The sequence below is a fragment of the Sciurus carolinensis genome, chromosome 5, assembly GCF_902686445.1.
Source record: "Sciurus carolinensis chromosome 5, mSciCar1.2, whole genome shotgun sequence".
Classification (NCBI taxonomy): Eukaryota; Metazoa; Chordata; class Mammalia; order Rodentia; family Sciuridae; genus Sciurus; species Sciurus carolinensis.
Window position 1 is genome coordinate 161532681 of NC_062217.1, and position 20914 is coordinate 161553594.

The following is a 20914-nucleotide window of genomic DNA, read 5'->3' on the forward strand; positions in this document are numbered from 1 at the left end:
TCCCTGCCTTCTGCCCCAGGCCTCCATCTACCCACCAGGAATTCCTGTTGGCTCCCCGTCTAAATTATGCAACAACTTTGCTTGCCCTTCCCCTAGAGCCCCACCTCCTCCAGACCCCCATCCGTGATCTTCTGTGTCATGGAAAAAATGTCCCAGTTGCTCTCTCTGCTTTCTCTCCTGCCTACCTATTATCAACTCCACCAAAAATGGCAAAAGTGAAGCTTTAAAATATGAATTGGATCACATCATGCCATTACTTAAACCCTCCTGTGGGTTTTCATTACTGTCAGAATAAAATCAAACTGTCAGTAGAGCAGGTAAGACCCTGCCTGATCTCCACCTACCTCTCATGGTAACTCAAGGGCCACACGGAAACTTGTTCTGTTCCTGGAACACACCAAACCCCCTTCTGCTTCAGGACCTTTGTGACCACTGTTCCCTCGGTCCCATACACACTTCTCAAAGTCTTCAGGTGGCTGCTGCTGTTTCTCATTCAGATCTCAGCTTGCAGGTTCCTTCTCCAGTTTTCCCCAACACTTACAAAGACACCTATCCACACAGTCACCATCTTCCACAGAACCCTGGTGGACTTTCTTTATGGCCCCCATCACTATTTGCTGTTATCTTTTTTGCTTCCTGTTTGCTTATCTGTCTCTTTCTCCAGAAGTTGTGTTGCAGTCAACTGTTCTTTAGGGTTTCATCATCTGATCTGGGGATGGTTTTGACTGTACATTCTCACTCATTTCTACTCCTCCACCCCTTCAGCTCTTACTTAGGCCTATCCTTGTAGCTTCAGAATGATTTCCCCTCAAGTTCCTCCCTAAAGCAAAGCTTCTCCCCTTTCATTGCTGGCTGACTTAAGCTAAGTTAGAAAAATAAACAATTAGATTAAATTAAGTCACTTCTTTTTTTCCCCACCTTTTTTTATTGGTTTTCCATCTGTACATATTGATGGGACCTGTTGTTACACGTTCATACATGCACACAACATAACAATATAATAAGAGCTTTCCATGATACTGCATTTTGAAATAGGATGCTGGTTAACTTGACCCAATCTTTATCGCAATAACTTCAGGCAATATAGCAAAGTGAATGAAGAAAGGGTATTTTCAAGTTTCAAAATCATGTTCACTGACATAGAACATGAGGTTTCATGACCATTGTTAAAGTAACAACTGCCAGCACTGGTTTCTGAAAGGTTGAAGTCACTGTTTTAATCAGAATCTTGCTTCTTGCCAGATCATCACTTGACTGATAAAATGGTAATAACTTAAAATATTAATAACAAGGGAGGAAAAGAACTGCTATTTGTTAAGCACTTTTTATACACCAGACTGTTGACACTGGTTATCTCACTTAATCTGCTTGTTTGCTCCCCTAACTCTGTGGAATAGTTGCCACTCTCAGAGCCCTTTTACAAAAGCAGGGAGACTGAAGCAAGGAGGATTTAAGTAAATGTTAAAGTATACATAGCTGGTAAGGGAGCCAGGCAAAAATCTGAATTCAGAAGCCCAAGTTCTTTTCATTTACCCTGCTGCCTTATAACTCTTATACAAAAAAGTATCTATTAAGTGACTACTTGTTTCTGCCATACCCGATCTGTATGAACTTGGGCAAGTTGCTTAACCTGAGACATTCTGCTCCATCTTTAAAATGTGGACAGTATAAATCTCATAGGATTTTGTCAGAATGAAGAATTGTGATGGTTATAAATAGTAATTGGCTAATATTAATTGTTTAACTCCATGTCAGGCACTGTCCTAAATCCTTTGTGTTTGAACTCCTGTAATTCTCTCAAAATCTTATGAGGTACTTGCTATTCATGTACCAGAGGATGGGCACAGAGAGGAAAGGACATTCACCCAGTGTGGCCAGCTGTAAGAGATGGTAATGGAATTTGAACCCAGCCAGCTACCTTCTAACCGCAAGGTGATCCTGCCCCTCATTGCCTAGCACACAATGAGGACTCCAGAAATGGTAGCTGAAACTTTTCCTTTGTAAGTACAAAGAACACAATAAAATGAGTACCTGAAGTTCTATAATACAAGGAAGATTATTACTCAAAATGAGGGACTCCAAAACAGCAGGTCTCCCCAAAGGAGAAAAAGATCCTCATAGCACATAAGATGAATTGTAAAAAATAGACATTGCTTTGTCAGAAGTTGATGAAGGAAAATGGAAAGAGCCTTCCAGATGGGAAACAAAGTCAAAACCATAGTTGAGTTTGAAAAAGACAAACCACTTAGCTTGACTTGAGCAAGTTTTGAAGACAGAAAAGGAAGTGGGTCATATGGCGGTGAAGAGCCTTGAATGCCGAGGTAGAGGAGTCTGAAGGCAATTCAAGAAGCCAGGGTAGGGTGGAGGGGTCATGGAAAGTTCTGACAATCAAGGACAAACTGAAGAAAACAAACGAATTTAGAAGTTGTAGCTGTTGTGTGCACCTGACTGTTCCACTCAATGAGTATTCATGTCCAATGAATTCATTTTTACCCTTATTTTGTTCACTTTCAAAAATTAAAACTTTCTGGTATGTATGACAAGAGGCCTTGAATGCTACTGTACAGGAATCAAAATAAAAGCCAAACCAAAAAAAAAAAAAAAAAAAAAAAAAATTCAAGAGGCAATGGTGAGTCCTAGAAGCTTTTTTACATAGGGAAGCCACCTAGTCAAGCTGTAGAAAATTAATTTGACAGTAATATATGGAAAGGACCAGAAAGGGGAGAGATGGATATATTGATAATAGTTGTCCATACGTACAAATGACCCCATCCACCACTTTAATTGCTTTCTGTATGGATTCTCAAAATTTAGGAAATGCATTATGTATAATTCCTTAAAAGTTATTGGGAACCATGGTATGGTCACACTTGAACTGCTAAACTACCAAAAAGATGGGGTGCAAGGGGGTAAATGTGGATTCTTCTACTTGAATAATTCTCATTTTCATGGGATCATGAACTAGCTTGAGCGAAGTGGGCTATTTTATTATGTTTCAGTTCTGAAAAAGCAGACATACTGGGAAACAGGCATGAAATTAGATACCATCTCTGGTTGGCCAGTTTACAACATACCATCTACACAAAAGTGCAGTTCGATTCTGCAATTACGCTTTTACTATCAGATATTCAGAGACAGATACAAAAACAACAATGAAAACATTTATCAGTGCCTATTTTAATAGCCCCAGGCCTTTGGAAGTCTTGTCTGTTATGTATGTCCCTCTGTGCTATATTTGGTGTGGATGCATGTCCAATAAATTCATCTCTTCCCTCCCATTTTGCCCGCTTTAAAAAAAAAAAAAGAAAGAAAGAAAACATCCTGGTTCATGTCGCAAAAGACCAAGCAAGGACAGCAGCTGAGGTTTTCTTGACAGCAGGCACAGTGGCACGTAATCTCTGTCCCAGGGGAGTTCTGTCTGGCTCAAATAATATGCTAGAATTAAGAACGCCTAATAATTTAATCGATATACCACTCTAAAATTCAGGGGAATACTGAAAATCTAATGATATATCACCAGATCTTGGTTTCTAAACTTGGTCACACCCTCTGCAGGGTGGTTATCTCGTTTCACAGCTTTCCTCTCTGAAACCAGAGAAGGAAGGGGTTTGCCTTCCTCTGGTAGTTATTCTTCTAGACTGTATCAGGTGTTATATGCCTAACACGAGGCAATCACTGCCCGTTGCAGATTGGCTGCATTTGCTTCTTTCTTGTCTCAACAATGTGAGTGACCCTTGGTTCAGGATATACTCTTTGTTTGCTAGCTACAAAATCTAACAAAGCTAGGTTTTATTCATATAGTTATTCACAAATTAAAACAATAAGCACCACACACACACACACACACACACACACACATACACAGACACACACACACACACAGAGTGAAACCCAAAGATGACCAACACTGTATAAATAAGCAAGCCCACGGCTGTAGGTCAGGGGTCCTTGCATTTTCTTTAAAGGCATATTCTGTTCAGGTCAAGTGAGCTGAGTGGGTCCATCTCACTCAGAGTAAAAGCCAAAGTCCTGGGTTCACAAGGCAGCACAGGACTGGCCACCTATCCCCACCATCTCCCTGACCTCCCTTCCGACTGGCCTCACTGAGCCTTAACCACTCCAAGTGCACCCACTCAGAGCCTTTGCATTGCTGTCCATTCCTCTGGAATGTTCTCACCCAGGTACTCCCATGGCCCGCTTGCTCTTTCTCCTCTTTGTTTAACAGTCATCTTCTCATGGAAAGAAGATCACCTGCATCCCAGACTCTCCATCCCCTGTCCCTGCTTCATTTTCTCCCAAGCACCTACCAGTTGATGTGCTCTATTTTACATACTTACATTTCCTAAATATAATTTTTACACAAATAAAATAGCATAATTAAAAAGTTAAGCACCCATAAACCTCTATGGGAAACAACTTTTTTTAATGCTTTATGTAACTACTGCTCCCAAGGGAACAGGTGCTTCCTAAGTGCCTATGGAATCAAAGTACTAGGTGCCAGGCAGACAGACATTATCAGACATTGAGATGGTAACAGTATCCACGGGCATTGCTCCCCAAAGTAAAGTCAAACCTGTCAACTTATCTCCACAAGGGTCTTCATCAGTCTGGTGATGTGCTGAATCACTACAACCCTTTTTTAGAGAAATACTCCCCATAATAAATGCATGCATATGAATAAGCCTGTTTAGCCAGGGCACAAAACCCAAAGAAAGACTGGGAAACGGATTTGAAAAAGGTTGCTAGGAAAGCCAGAATTTTTTGTTAATATTCTCAACAAACCTAAAGTGACTGGTTACATCCCTTCTGCACAGCAGTATTTGTCAGTGTTCCTGACCTGCAAAAGCATTCTTCTGAATGCTGAAAGTATATTACATTTGACAATTTCCTATAAAACATCTTTTCCCCAGTATTCTACAAAGGAAATATATTTCCGCTGTGCCATCCCTTTTTTATGACCAAGTCAAACAATGAGATAGTAAAAATAATTTTTTGAAAAAATATCCTTGCAGGCATTAGAGTCATAGTTTGATAGATTTCATTTAATATCTCAATATCAATTTCATAAAATATTTTCTCCTACAATGAATAATACAAAAGTAGAGATCACTGTTTATTTTAAAGACAGCCAATACAGGCACAAGAAAGAGACTTTTCTCCTGACTTCCCTATTAGTAATTCCTGTCCTGAAATGAGTATGGTGTGCTATAATCTGACTAACATAACACTAAAGACAGAAGTGCCTGGTAGAGAATCTGCCTTACTATCACTTGTATCAAAAGAAGAGAAAGGAAAACATTGTTATTGATGCTTTCCTGCAAAATCAAAGAACTGTAAGGCAAACTGCTGAGTGAACCCAGGTAGGTAATCCTCATTCCCCAGATCTGCATTTCCTCTTTGACAAATAAATACTTGTTTCTGTTTGTTTTCGAACCAGAAACAGCAGCAAGAGAAAAAGGGATAAAACAAAGAAGATCTTGACATTTTCCTAGTCCTTTTACTCCATATTTTTTTCAAAATGGCATTTAAGAATCCTTTTATGAGTTTCATGCTAGTCTTATATTAAGCCTTATATAAGTCAATGCTTCTAAATAAATCCATCCAATTAACTTAATGAACATCATGACATTTTCCAAGAGCAAATCAGCTCTCTGTTAGTTCTATGTTTGGGCTCCTTGATGGGAATGTTATAAGCATCATTAACAATGGTAGACAACAAACAAGTCAAGTGCGGGGGAAGAGTTGAAGGACACTAATTACAAGTGCTCTCTTTCACAAACAGATTTTCATTTTTCGTTGGCTTGAGAATACCAAACCATCTCAGGCTGCAAGGAAATGTCATCAGCTCTCCAAGGAAGCCAGACATGTATTTAATCACATTGTGCAAAGACAAAAGTGATAAATGACCCAGAGTGTTAGTGCCATGGCTTGGACCGCCAGTTAACACCTTCCCCAACCCTTTGCCCCCGTGACATTCCACAAGATGCTGCCAGTCTCTGCTCCTGCCTGTGGAAATTCCAGCCAAGACTAAGTATTACGGGAATTTACTCAAACTGAAATTGAGTCATCTGATCTGGAAACTCATTTTCAGTTTCAGGACTTGGTAACACAAGAGCCTTCCAAGATTATCTAGGGAATAGATGAAAATAGGGACTAGGTAATGGGGTCCAACAGGGGATCTTCTGTAGGGTGTGCACATGATCCCACAGCTAGAGGAGAAGCACTCAGGCTAAAGCTCAGGTCTCCTAACTTCTTGTCCAGCTTTTCCAGAATGCCCTACTTCCTGTGGAGCAGCTGCCATTTGCATTATAGTTAAATGGGGACTCTTAGATTCAACCTCTAAACAAATTAATTTTCAAGTTTCATTTTTTAACTGAAGATAATACGTAAGTCCTTGGAAAATATATCAGGATCGGCAGCTTTTGTGATTGTCTTGACCTAAAAGCAATGGATTTTCTGCTGTCAGTCATTCAGGAAAAAATAATACTCTATCAAGTAATAAGGCTGGTTTTAGATGAAGTGAAGGGGAAATAAATATTCTTTATTCCCTGGGGTAGAAGTGGTCTGTCCCTTGGTATAAAAGGAACACCTATAACATTTTACAGTATCGAAGAAATAAGCTACTCCCAGCAAGGCAGAAACTATACGTGTGGTCAAAGCAGGAAGCAGAAGCGCAGGAAGCAAACCCAGGGCAAGTTGATCACGGAGGGTGTTTAAGGAAAGGTTTGGACTCTGCTGTCTTTCCATTATCTCTGAAGCATCAGGTGAAAGTTATGGAACGATATGTATGGCTATGCTTTAAAAATGTCAAGGTATATGCACAAAGATATACTATATAGCACTGTTTGTAAAAAAAAATAAGAAAAGTATCCATTAATAAGAGACTATTAAATCAGTTATGGTGCAATCCTATGATTGACCACTACATGGTCTTTTTAAATGAACTATACTGGCAAGAACTATTGTAGAAAGATCTCAAGATATATATTTAAAAGGCAAAATAGTGTTTTTTATCATTCCACGTTTTTTAATTGGTGCATTACACACACACACACACACACACACACACACACACACAGTTGTACATAATGATGGGATTTGTTGTTACATACTCATGCATGCACAAATTATAACAATATAATTTGACCAGTATTACTCCCCAGTACTTCCCCCCACCTCCTCCTACCCTGTCCCCTTTCCTATACTGATCTCTCTTTGATTTTCATGGGATCCCAGTATACCCCCACTTTTCTTTTCCTTTTCCCTTTCTAGCTTCCACATATGAGAAAAAACATAAAAACCCTTGGCCTTCTGAGTTTGGCTCATTTCACTTAACATAATGTTCTCAAGTTTCATCCATTTGTCTGCAAATGATATAATTTTATTTTTCTTTATGGCTGAATAAAGTTCCATTGTGTATATAAGCCACATTTTCTTTATGCATTCAATCCATACAGAGTTGGACACCTGGGTTGGTTCCAGAGTTTGGCTGTTGTGAATTGTGCTGCTATAAACATGGGTATGCATGAATCAAAAATAGTGGGTTTTTTTTAAGTACACAGCTAGTTCCATAGGCAGATAAATGAATCTATTTTAGTGTCCTTGTATATACATAACATTTCTCTAGAAGGGACCCTGGCTTCACAGAATTAGCCTATACAAAGACAGAGTCATCTAACCATGTCTCTGCAGTTCAGTGTGCTAGTTGCTAAGATGAAAAGTCTTGGGGGTGGAGGGGTGAGGGAAGAAGTATAGCTCTCAGAGGAAGAACAGAGTTATAGGCCAAGTTCAAAGCTAGCAGAGAAATCAGGCAGAAAGAGAACCTCCAGTACAAGGGCCTGATTTATTCAAAGGGATTCAGAGAACAGGGCAGGCTAATCTCCAAGAATGTTAATAGAATGCTCACTTAAATCAAATGTTCTGAACACCAGCACATAAATATCCTTATTTTAGTGTTTATCACTGTAGACAGCTTTGCAATGAAAGGAGAAAATGCTGAGATAAATGAGTTAATTAAACCCGCCAGGTCCAGCCCAGTCCCAAGTGCTTCTTTGTCCTTCTTTCCAAAAGTCCTTCCCAGGAGAAATGCACTCACTGCCTCTGCTTTTTCCTCTGGTTATGCTGTGGCAGTGTCACAGGACCAGCCCACGTTAACTGAAAGAAAATGACTGGTCATCCAGAACTAGGTGGCATTTCTACAATTGTCCAGAGAAGTGATGATACAGTCTCCAGCCAGCCCTTCTGAAGGGGTGTAAATGTTCTGGAAGGTAGGAAAGAGTAGGAATGACCAAGGCCTTCCCCTTCCAGATATCCATCCTGAGTCTGCTATAAATGCTTTGAGGCAAACACTAACTCTCAGTCATTTGTACCCCTTGCATTTGGTATTAAAATCTCTCCATACATTTTTGCAGAAAGGGTGAGCAGACACCATCCTCAGTACTTGTCTGCTTTGTGCAGAGAGGAAAACTTCAATGAGGTCTTCAGGTGGGCCACAACACTCTAAAACTGTTCAAGCAATCCCACAGCTTTCAAAAGACCCTCGGTAGGATCCCACCTGTCTCATCTCTGCCCTGTTGTGTGCTGCCTGAACTTTTCTGATGGAGGTGACCCCCCTCAAGCCAGCCATGCTGGGGCCTGAGAATTACAAGCCAGAATGCAAGGTGTGGCATTTGAACCACAGAGAAGTCTTTTATTTGCATGTAGATAAATGTGTCTATCTTTTTTTGTGACTTTTGGGCTTTGTGTCCTATTTAGCACATCAGAAGGCTGCCAGGTTATAAATTCACCCATATTTTCTTCTAGCACTTGGTGTGTGTGTATGTGTATGTGTGTGTATGTGTGTGTGTGTGTGTGTGTGTGGCTAGAGATCAAACCCAGGGCCTCACACACGCTAAGCACACATTCTATCACTGAGATACTCTTCCAAGCCATCAGGACTTCTATTGTTTCATTTATTTGATACTTATGGATAAGAATAAGATTCAAATATAGTTTTTCAAACTAGCCATTTGTCCCAACATCATTTATTGGATAATCTCTCTCCTCACACTGATTTTAAAATGCCACGTTTACTATTAAAAAAAGATACATATATTTGCTCACTATGATTTCATTCTTTCTACTACTCTAATTTTTCTCCAACACCGAACTATTTATTGTGCTGTCATAGATGTTTTACTCTCTGGTAAGACTAATCTCCCATAATTACACTTTATTTTTTTAGAATTTTAAACATTTTATTTTGTAAAAGGAGTAATGGTATCATTTTGCCACGTCCTTAAAAAAGATCTTGGCATTTTAACCGGAATTTCATTTCTTTTATGGAACGATTTAGGGAAAAAGAACATTTTTACAATATTGTGTCTTGCTATCCAACAGCATACTTTTTCTCTCCAATAACTTAAATCTTCCTCATATTGTTCCTATATGTTACATTTAACTTCAAATGTTTTATTCTTTATATTCAATATGTTTAGTTACCATTTTAAAAGTCCTAAAAACATACTGTTTCCTGTGCCTGGAATACTTTTCTGACACTTTTCTATTTGGCACATTTCTCTCATTCTTCAAGGTTCCATTCAAATATCACTTGTTCTGTCCAGTGTTCCTTTGCCCCATATTCAATCTGGATGGACGTGTGTCCTTCCTCTGTCCTCCTACAACATGTGACATGCAACACCCTCATGCTGCTGGCCACACAGTACTACAGCTTCGGTTTGTTCTCCCACACCTGGTTCCCAGCAAGCACCCAGTGATTACAATGAAGGACTGAACCCCAAAGTCATAGAACACACTTCTTCATGTCTTAGCAGTGTTTTTACAGAGCTGACAATAATAATGTCAATAAATGGTAGAATTTGGAATGATGTGATAATTACTTTTTTTTAAACCCAAAATATATTTTAAATATGCAGAAAAGTATCCCATAATGAGAAATCATAAATAATTAAGAAAAGAAAACCAGATGTACCCTTTTCCTGGCCTGAATTTCAGTTTGGCGTAGAGGCAGCATTGTGGTAGAGAACATGTTCTGGTATTAACAAGACCTGAAAGGAAACTTCAGATCCAACAATGTATCAGCTATTGATGACCTCCGGCAGGCTCTTCACTTCTCTATGCTTTGTTTTTTATATCTATAAAATAGGCTTAATAGCCTCATAATAGGCTACGAGATATATCAAACTTATATGTCCAAAATGCTTGCTTCCTCCCCGCCAAACCCTCTCCTTCTACACTCTTCCCCATCCCAGGAAATGACATGCTATCTTCCTAGTTGCTAGAAAAATGGGAGGTGTCCAAGGTTCCCCTCTTCCTTTTACTCCATGCTTCCAAGCCATCAGCAAGGCCTATGAGCAATTTCTTAACATATTTCCAGAGTCCAGTGTCTTCTCCCCAGCTGGCTTTCCTACCATCTGGTCCAAACTGCAGATTTCCCTTCTCACGATCTCCACGATGGCTTCCTAAATAATCTTCTTACTGCCACTCTTGCCCCTGATGGCTCCCCTCCACGTTGCTGACGGAGCAGTAGTTTAAAACTTCATCAAGTCATGTCCCAACTCTGCTCAGAACTTTCCAAGGGTTTCCTGTTGCAGGAGAGACCACCTTGACACCCTCTGTTACCTCAAATCTCTCTGACCTTTCCATGCCTCTCCACCTGACTTCTCCCATCCAGCCACTCTGGGCCTGGACCAAGCAAGCAGGACAGACTCCAGGACTTGGTGTTGTTTGTCTTGCTTTCCTGGATCTCTGCAGGACTCCTTCACACCTTCAGGTGTCTGCCCAAATGTCACTGCAAGCCCTCCATCATCAGCCACCTTCTGCCCTCTCATCTCTCCAACGCTCTCTTCTCCGTTCTGCTCTTCTTTATTTTCTTCATAGTACTTTCTTCTTCACACTGGCCATCATATGCTTATTTGGCAAGTGGCTGTCTCCCCTCAACACTTAAGAGCACTTAGTAGGTGTTCAGCAAACACACAGTGAATTACTAGACAAATGAATACATTCTTTCTAACTACAATTCTACCATTTATATAAAGCACCTAACCATAGAATAAATTCTCCTAAAATAAAACATCTAAAGAACCAGTAAGAAAACTAACCCTTCACTATGCCCATGCACATTACCCAAATGCTTCAATGATTCAAAATAAAGATTCCCTTGTCTTACACACAACAATAAGAACAAAAACATCCCCCTGGAATCCATTAGAGATTGCCAACCTGAATCTCTTTTCCACATTTGTATGTGTGTGTTGTTTGGTTGTTGCTGGGTTTGTTTGTTTTTTTTTTTTTTAACTTTAAAAAAAAAATTATGGCTTCCCCTCCTTTCCCTAGACTCTGGGACTCCTCTCCTTCTGTTCATTCCTATTTGGAGCTGAAAGCCAGAAATAGCTGTTTACCTCATTGTCCTCATTTCCCTTCATTGTTGCCATCCAGTTCTCTGGTGGCTTCCCTGTTGTGGATGTTTTTAAATGAATTCCCAATAAGTTGAGAAAGAAAAGCACCCGTTGAGACCTTGGACACAGCCTAAAGTAAAAAAAGTAAAATATACTGTAGGGCAATTTCTTTAGGAAAAACTTTCTAAAAATTGACCCTAATGCAGTTATTTGCCTACCATCAAATATTACTCTAATAAATAATAATGCTGAAGATCTAGAGAAAGAACATGCTGTACAGAATAAAGGACTGATTTCTTTTAATTTACTGAACATGTGAATAATAATAATTATGCATGCAGAGTTCTTCCTTCTGCAAATCTAAAAAATTACCTAACAAAAGACTAAAATCATATGATCTCCAATCAGCAAATAATTTTTGAGTGCTTGACCCACAATTTCTGCTTTCATTTTTATTTTAATGTCAGGGCTCAAAAATACAAAGAATTTTATAGATTCATCGACTAAATAAGGACTTTCCTACTCAGTAATTATTTTTTAATAGACAATTCCCTAATGGTGGTAAATGCATGTTAGATGATTTTCCCAATAAAATAATACAATAAATCTCTACCATATTGGCAGAAAATCAGGTTGTAAGTCTATAGGTAAATTAAACTAACATTTTAAAACTGCTTTGAAACAATTAACTAGAAGAAATAAAACCACTGACCTACAATGACTATGAAGGACGAAAGGCACCGACCATTTCCTTCCCAGAATAGTTTTTCTCTAGATAACTTACTCCAACTTATAAGGAAACCAGCATGTGAATTTCCCAAAAAATAAACAAATATTTCAAATATTTATTTGGGTTTGTTTTCACACTACATGTTTTTAGTCTATAATAATAATTATACTTGAGCATACCAATTTACCATTCCAGAAAGTGGCCCAGAAGTGTGCTAGATTGAAAGGGAGGAAATAGCCTAATTTGAATACAGCTGAAGTATTTGCTAGCATAAGTTCAAATTTAAACTTGAATTTTGATGTAGATAATCTACCATGTGGAAAATACTATAAGCAGATATTCAGCTTTTGACCAGAATTCTTTCTTTTGAGTCAAAGAATACATTAACACCAAAATGTATGCTGACTAGAAACATTATGCGTTAGAAAGACCACAGTCTCGATTTATCTAGAATCACTCTGGCTTATACTTGTTGTCTCAGCGTCCCATCAGGTTTAGCAATTGTCCTAGACAGAAGTAGCTGGGGCCTGTTTGAATGATAACTTACACAGTATGTTTTTATATATATACATTTTTTGTCCTTGTGATACTGGGGCTTGGACCCAGGGCCTCAAACATGCTAGTCAAGCACTCTACCCCTGAGCTACATCAGAGTCCTTGAAATTTCTATCTGATTTTTGAGACAGATCTCGCTTAGTCGCCTGGGCTGTCCTAGAACTTGATGATTTTCCTGCATTAACCTCCCATGTAGTAAAACGTACATTTAAATGTAATAGATATTGATTGGTTAACTGGTCACAGCCTCAATCATCCACCTATTCTAATGCCCTTTCATATTGTTGTGCCCCCAAACCAAGACAGCCCTCACTCCAGAGAACTCAATTAATACTTATTAAATGACTTCACTAATGAGCATATTAGCATCCTTAGACCAGGAATGATTGGGATTGGATTTAATCTGGATACTCTGGGAGAGAGGTTCAAAAAACACTAGCTTATTGATTGTCAAAGAGAAAGGTTGACAGATTAAAGAGTTCAACACTGTCCATTATATTGTCATCTTCCTTGCTGTTAAGAATTTTTCAGATAAATGTTTGTCAGTTCTCTTCTTGAGGACAGGGGAGAGAATAAAGCATATAGTTTCTTAATTGTGGTGTCTATTTTATAACTGACATGAATTGCAATCATACTGACTTCTATCTCAATAAGGAGAAAATGCACTAATTCAACTTATACTAGCAAATATTTCAGTTATAGTCAAATCTAAGATCTCTATTTTCAATTTTTAGGGGCAAAATTAATATTCTTGTTTAATGCACATCAATTCCTCAATTGCTTTCATGCCCTCTCTCTCTCCCCACCTTCCTCCCACCCACCCTGCCTTTGCTCTCTGTCACTCTCCCTCTCCCTCCTCCTTTCTCTCTCTACCTTTAAAACACTGTCCTTTTCAGTTAGGACATGAGCTGGTTTGGGCCCTGAGTTTGTTTTGGCCCCAGGCTGCTGTCTGTGACAGAATGATGACATCTGTGCTCTAGAGGAGGCGGAGCTCACAAATGCAGAAGCAGACCTTATCTAGTCAGGGAGAAAACAAGCTAAAAGGGGGAGTTTGCAGGAAACATAAGCCTTGCCTACCCATGGGGTGAGGCATAGGTATCCTTTTTAGCATTGCCACACGGTCACCAAGATGGGTGGACCCGATGGCAGAAGGGGTACAAGACCACAGAGCTTCCAAATATCTCCCAAGAGGTCCTTAAGGAACAGGGTGTAAGAAGCAGGTTCTTCTGGGCCCAAGCTGCTATGTATGGTTAGCTATGAGTTTTAGGGGCTAAAACTGGTACAGAGATGGCAACCTGCGTCTGTCAATTCCTTGTGACATTATGAAACTTAACAAGTGCTGACAGCTGGATTTTAGATGACTATGTCTGATGATGAAGTCCAGGAAAGCTCAATGGGATGTCTATGGGATGAATGGAGAGAGATTTCCAGATATTACTGCTTTAACCAGGAGGAAATGCTGACCACTCCCGTTCTTTTTCCTTTCTCTACTCAACCACGTTGGAAACCAGTGATTAACTAGATAATGGCAGACACAAGCAAACTATCATTCAAAATATCTTTTTTTTACATTTTAGTGCTGTGCACAGACACAATGTGAGGATAATTCAACCTTTTGCAAACCTTTGCTGGGACATATGATAGTCCCACAAGTGAGATATTGATGTTCAAAACTCATGTAAAAAAAATCTACATATGGAATCGGAAGACATTTATTTTAAATGAAAAAAAGGATTTCCAGGAAATGTAGTGTATTGCTAATTTAATATTTCTTTTAAAAAGAAACTTTTTTCTTTTTAAAACTAACAATGGCTATGCTTGGCTTTCAAAGACATCTTTTCCTTTCTTCAGGTTAATGAACTGCTTGAGAGTTCTATAACTAAAGTAGAAAAAAAAATGATTATTGACACAGGCCAGAAAAAAATGGCCCTCACATCACACCAAATCATAACTCTTAGTGCACTAAGCTTTACCACATCACCACAAAAGAAACATAAAGCTACAATGATATGTCCAAGAGGCATAGGTTTACAGGCAGAGCAAGAGAGAGAAGAAAGATGAGGCAGAGCAAGAATCTACCCTTTACCAACCAGAAAGCACAGGTTTGTGGAGCCAGCTATAACTCTGAAACCAGGAAATCAGCAAAAAGTGGGTGTGGCTCGGATTCCCATAATCCCTCTGCCTGGCGTCCTAATCTGGGCCTCTGACACTCTAAATGAACCAGTGTCCGGCAGAGGGCTTCCGCCTCCAGCCCACAACTGCCCTGTCCTCTCAGCTTGGTCAGCAACCCAAATTCCTCATGCCAAAGTTAGGACGTTTGGGGCCAGCAGCCAGCACCTCTGACACCCTGCATTCTTCGAGGCTGAATGATCCAGGCCCCATCCCTCTACCCTCTCATCCATTGCTTCCCTCCTGCAGCACATCTCTTACCACTGGCATAATTCCTCTGTGCTCTGGAACCCCTCTCTTGTCCCTGTGCCCACAGAGCACACTCCACCTCCTGACTCCACAAAGGTCTGGGTCTCCCTCCCTGACACACTCCACACAAGCTTCCTGGGCTCAAGCTCATGGTGCTGTTTCTTCTTCATGCCCCCTTCCTGGAAAGCCCTTCCCTCCATTCCATCCTCTTTCATCTGCCTAAGTTCAACTCAGTGTCCAAGAACAAACTCTGTTTCCTTTAAGAAGCTTCAATTGATCTTGTGGTCCTCACCCATGAATGTGTTAGGTGTCATTCTATGTTCTGACCAATCAGAACACCACCTTCCCTGTCCTCTTATGCCTCTCTCTGAACTCAGCAAATCCTTTAATAAATATTTGTTTGTCGCTCCCTAACACTGAGAGCTCCTTTAAGGTTTGTACTGGGTTCTTTTAACCAATTGCTAGCACTTTACAGGTGTTCAATAAATATCCATTGAATAAATGAAAGCAGGTCTATGTCCCTGAGTCTAACAAATGAAGTGAATAAGTCAGGAAAAAGTGGACATTTTTTCCTATATTGGATTTTTTCTCTCAATCATTAAACCTATACCTACTTGCTACCAAAAACCAAAATGATATATTCAAAGAAAAGCCAGCTATCTTTCCTCCCCTCCCCCTTGTCTTAGGGTCACCACTTTTAAATGGCTGGCATATACTGTCCTATGACTGTGATCTGTGCTCATGGCATACACATATGCACACATGGGGATTTTTCTCAATTTACAAAACTGGGATCACATATCACATACACTCTATTCTAGAACTCGCTCTTTTCACTTTATGAGTCATGGTTGTGTCTCCAGACTAACACATGGATGGAACTCATTCTTTCTAATAATTGCATATATCATCCATAATATGTAAATATACATGCACCATAATTTAGTCACTTGTTCCTCTAAGGATTAACATTCAGTTTGCTTCCAGTTTTATGAAAGTTCTGAAAAAAAATAGAAAAGTCTATGTTTCCCAAGCATATATGCTTTGAGTTACCTCCCTGCCAGGACAATGGAACTCTCTGCCCATTCCTGGACCTTTTCTTCCAAGATTCAAGCTTCTGAAAAGCTAATGCACTCCCTTTCTATGTATAGTGCTTGTTAACTGCCATATATCTTGCATTGAATAGGTTTTTTAATATATATTGAATTGAACTAAAAGTTAACAAATAGAGACTGTCTGGAAAGATGTACAGGACATACTATTGGCCATTATTTACTTTGATAAATTGACAGGGCATAAAAATAGAAAACTTTCTTTTTTATTATATTTGTTGTTTTTAGATACACATGACAGTAGGGTGTATTTTGACATGTTATACATACATGTCATTCATTTTTAACTTTACACACTTCTATTATGTTTAAATTTTAAGTACACTACAATTTAAAAACCTTAATATATGCAAATTGTATGCTAATATAGCTTTAATATATTAATATATTGATAATAGATTTTAATGTATTACTATTATAACTTAAAAAGCAGCTTTTTTTCAAAACTTGCCAGATGATCAGTTTTGGAAGAAATAACGTCTAATTAAATGGTTCCCAGGTATGCCTACACATAGATTCCCAGGTCTACTCTCAATAATATGATTTGGTAGCTCTGAAGTACAGTCTTGTTATCAATATGCTTGATAAATTCTCCAGATGATTCTTATGATCCTGAAATTTTGGGATACCACTCTAGTCTATTAATCCTTAGAATTACCTAGAAAGCTTTTCACACAAGGATTTGGGGGCCCTCCCCTTCAGACTTTATGATCCACTAGATCTGGAAGGAGGTCTGGGAATCTTCATTTTTAAAGGAATTCCTGAACAATTCTCCCCAGGTATGGGAACACTATTCTAAGTGTTATAATTTCCTCTAACAGGCAACTCAAAAATCAAGATATGAGGGATTCATTTTGGCCTCAGTGGTAGAAATTAGAAGCTAGAAGTCTTTGATGAGAATATTTAATTAGAGCATAGATGGAATGTCATAGCTTCCCCCAACATGGAATTAAAAACTAAAAACTTTATATTGTTAGTTTGAATAGTGAACCAAATTTTAATACTCTATGTTTGTATCTAAAGAACAGATTAATAAAAGAATATTTTTCTAAAACGTTCTTAATAAAGTTGCTTTTCTTATGAGACCCAACTGGTTTCAATGTTTTCAGTTTTTTAAAACACTGTTTTGCTTTTACCATAAACTATAAGCCTAGATATTATAAATAAGAAGAGATTAATTTTTAAGTCCTTGGGATTTATCTTTCTAGGAGTCTAAAGATATTCCTATTTATAAGTGCCATATGTAAGTAGGCACATTAACTTTCTGATCCTAAAAGTTTATCTCTGCTTTCAGGAGTACAAACACAGAGCATAGACACAGAATTGATAAACTAGTGAAGCTCAGTTGTGACATCTTATAAAAAATAAATGACAAAAGAGACATTATTCTAAGTAAACTCAATTTAGTAGCTACTCTACTCAATCTTCCATTAAACATTTAGAATTATTTCAAATTCATATAATAAAGTGCTTTCTAAAAACACAAGAAAAGTCTTTGGTAATATCTAGGAATTTCTGGTCCTCAAAACTGAAACAGGTGGAAATGAATGGGAATGTCAGAATAACAATATCAAGCATCAGCAGCCTCTTCACTTTGTCACCCCCAAATACCCATTAAGGTGTTCCTAAATGTACTGGGCTTCCCAGTTACTTACCAAGGCTATTTCCTTTAAATTCCACATAGAGGCCACTTTTTTTTTTAGCAAATCAATGATTGTGGTGTCTAAGATAATATTCAAAGGGCTAAGAATAGAGGTAGCAAGACAGGATCTGTCAGAGTCTAACTGAACTGAGTAGAATCAGGATCTGCCACTTACCAGCTGTTTAAACTCAGGAAAGTTACATAATCTCTCAAAATCTCAATTCCTTCATCTGTAAAATGGGGAGATAAAGACCGTATCGACTTGCTTGAGTTATTGTGAAGATTAAGCCACATAACACAAAGTGTCCAACACATAATAAGCATTCAATAACTGATGTTTATTATTATTCTGCCCCCTGCCACTCCCAAAGATGAGTCAGACTTGAAACTGCTAAATTCCAGGTTACTGACATGGGTTCAAAGGGGAAACAGGACAGCTGAGTGAAAAGTCTTTAACTCCAGATCATCGTGCTTGAAAGTAGGTTCAGGGAGAAATATTAAAGAAAACAGCCCCAATTCAGAACTTATAGTCCTTCTGAATCTCTGGGTCAACTTCATTTAATATCCCCAGATACACCAAAGCCCCTATAAAAGGAGGGGCCAGAAACCAAGTGAAACTGATGGCATCACCTAACAGACCTGCTGCTTCCCAGGACACACCAAGGCTCCCACGGCCACTTGGCTCCTGCGGTGTGCAAGGTTTTGTACTGAGGGCTTTAGTGGTATAAAACTGAATAGGAGGTGGACTCTGACCCCAGAGAGCTTTACAACTTATGACAGATATTCTCCACATGTTTTTTGTTGTACTTTGGACAATGGTCAGAACTGAAAGTCTGGATCTTCAAACACAGTTAAAGAGATTGTACAGCTGGAATCCCTTGGGCACTCAGAAAATCCCATTCAGACTCATTGAGTCCCCTACAATCAGATGCCTCTCATCTTCTCTTTTTATTTCTCTAATATGCCCAAATTATTGGGCATGATTAGGTAGTAAGTAGCATCTCTGGACCTCATGTCACCTCTGTAGCTCCATGTCTACAATGTGAATTCTTCATTTCACCCAGTCCTTAGCATCCCATTTCCAGGTATGGAATCAACCAGAACAATCAACAAAGACCAGATTCCTTAACAAGGAATGAAACATTCTGGATAGAGGTTACAGTGTTCCTTATAAACCTCTGAAAAGCAGCGCTTAATTAATTTAATTATTAAATTCCCAAACTCCCCCCTCCCCACCCCACCACCAAAGCAGGATTAAAGCTTCAGAGTTTAAAAAACAACTTTGTAACTCCTCTTACAAGTTGCTTTCAGGGTATCAAAAGGGATGGGACTTATTGCTTTGAAAGTACACTTTCTAAAAATAATCAATATTTTCCTTAAATGCTTATGGCAAAGCAACCAAGGCACTTCATTTTAATTGCTCGCAAGCTGCACAATGACTTGATCTCTTTAATATTTCGCTCATAGTAGCAGCCACAGAGCTATGACTAACTCACTCTCCCAGCATCATCGCTTGCTCCAGATGGCAAGAAATACATTCCCTTCACTCTTGCCTGAAAAGCAATTCTGATTTATTTTTTTTCCTTCGGCCCATTTCACCTGCTGTAATTGTTTTACTCCAGAAAAAGACGTGTGGGGAGAGGAAGGGGAGATTAACTCAAGGGGGAGTCCAGGTAGGGAATTTACTTTTTTTTTTTTTTTTTAATGGAGTGTAAATACTGCGGCTTTAAATCTTGCTGCATCAAGCCCTGGATTCCTTCCATAAACGAGCTGCAAAATGGTAACAAGAAAGGAAGAAAAAAAAAAAAAATAGCTCCTCTTCCCTCCGCACCAGCCCCGCCAAGGCTCCCGAGGGCGGGCGGCGGCAGCCCATCCCCCACGCCCGCCCAGCCGGGACGTGCGGCCAGTACAGGTGGGCTGGGCACCGACCTCGGCCCGGGTTTCGCCCACATCCGGGGACCAAGGTCAAGGGCGAGTGCTTCCTTTGCTCGCAGCCGTCCAGAGCCCAGGGATCCGCTGCCAAAGTTTCAGGCCGGGCCGGGGCCGGCGCGGCTCCCGCAGCCCTCGCCCTCCCGCACCTGCGCGGCCCGCCCCGGCCGGCCCGGCGCCCGGGTCCGCAGCCGTGCCCACCTGGTCCCACTCACCTCTCGCGGACATGGTGTCGGCGGCCGGCACCGAAGCAGGAAGGCAGGGGAGAAACGCGCAGGGCGTGGGGAGGAAAATCCCCGCGCCGCGCGCCCCGGCGCACACGCGCCCGCCGCCCCGGGCGCCTCCGCTGGCCGCGCGGGGACGCCTTCCGCAGGACACCTGCCCGCCGGCTCGGCGCGGCGCGACCAGCAGGCGGGGACGCAGCGGCCGCAGGGACCCGCCGGGCGCGGCGGCGTTGACAGCTCGCGGCCAGCTGGGCGGGGCCGCCGGCCGGGCCCACCCGGGTCCAGCCGCTGCTGGGGACGCGCCGCCCGCTCTGCTGCGGCGCCAGGCGGAGCTTTGTCCCTGAGCGAGGTGGGGCGTGCGATCCGGCTCTGCGTCCTACCCTCTCCCGACCTGGGTCCTCGATGATAATAATAATGGTACTGTTAGGAATGGCTTTCCAACTTCCTGCCTCGGCCCCAGGGAAGGAATGCAAGAAAGGACCGTTCGGTTCCTTCCCGCAGGCGGTGCCCTTGTCAGGAGGGGTAGACTCGGGCGCCTGGTGGGGCTTGGCTCTCAGCGGAAAGGCGACTTTGGCGGTCCCCACGGCGGGCGGGCGACCTATGACTCCCTGCGAAACCAGCTCAGCCCTAGGAGAGCTTCGATCCTTGAAGGAAGCCCTGGCGCGCAGGGACCTTCCACCTAGCTCCAGGTCTTGCTCTTGAACCAACGGACTCCGGATGTCGGGACTGCCCTGGTCTAAAGAGGGTGAACACTAACCAATCCACGCCTTCTAAATGTCAGGGTGCAAATGAGAAAATACAAGAAAAAATCCTATGCCCTGCAAGTTTATCCACTGGAGCTTGATGCTTGTAGGCAACATAAGAAAATCCACCTAAGCCAGAGTTGTAAACTACAAAGGTGGCCTCCC

General features: G+C 40.7%; 1 protein-coding gene across 1 annotated transcript in view; it reads right to left on the bottom strand.

Annotated features, from left to right (window-relative positions):
• The window catches only part of Ablim1 (actin binding LIM protein 1), a 277478-nt gene extending 257099 nt beyond the window's left edge, over nucleotides 1-20379 (bottom strand). The window contains exon 1 of the mRNA XM_047553301.1: nucleotides 19998-20379. Within this exon, the coding sequence (XP_047409257.1) occupies nucleotides 19998-20010 (13 nt within the window). The 5' untranslated portion in view covers nucleotides 20011-20379. The remainder of the gene's footprint in view (nucleotides 1-19997) is intronic.
• Nucleotides 20380-20914: the final 535 nt, after the last annotated feature.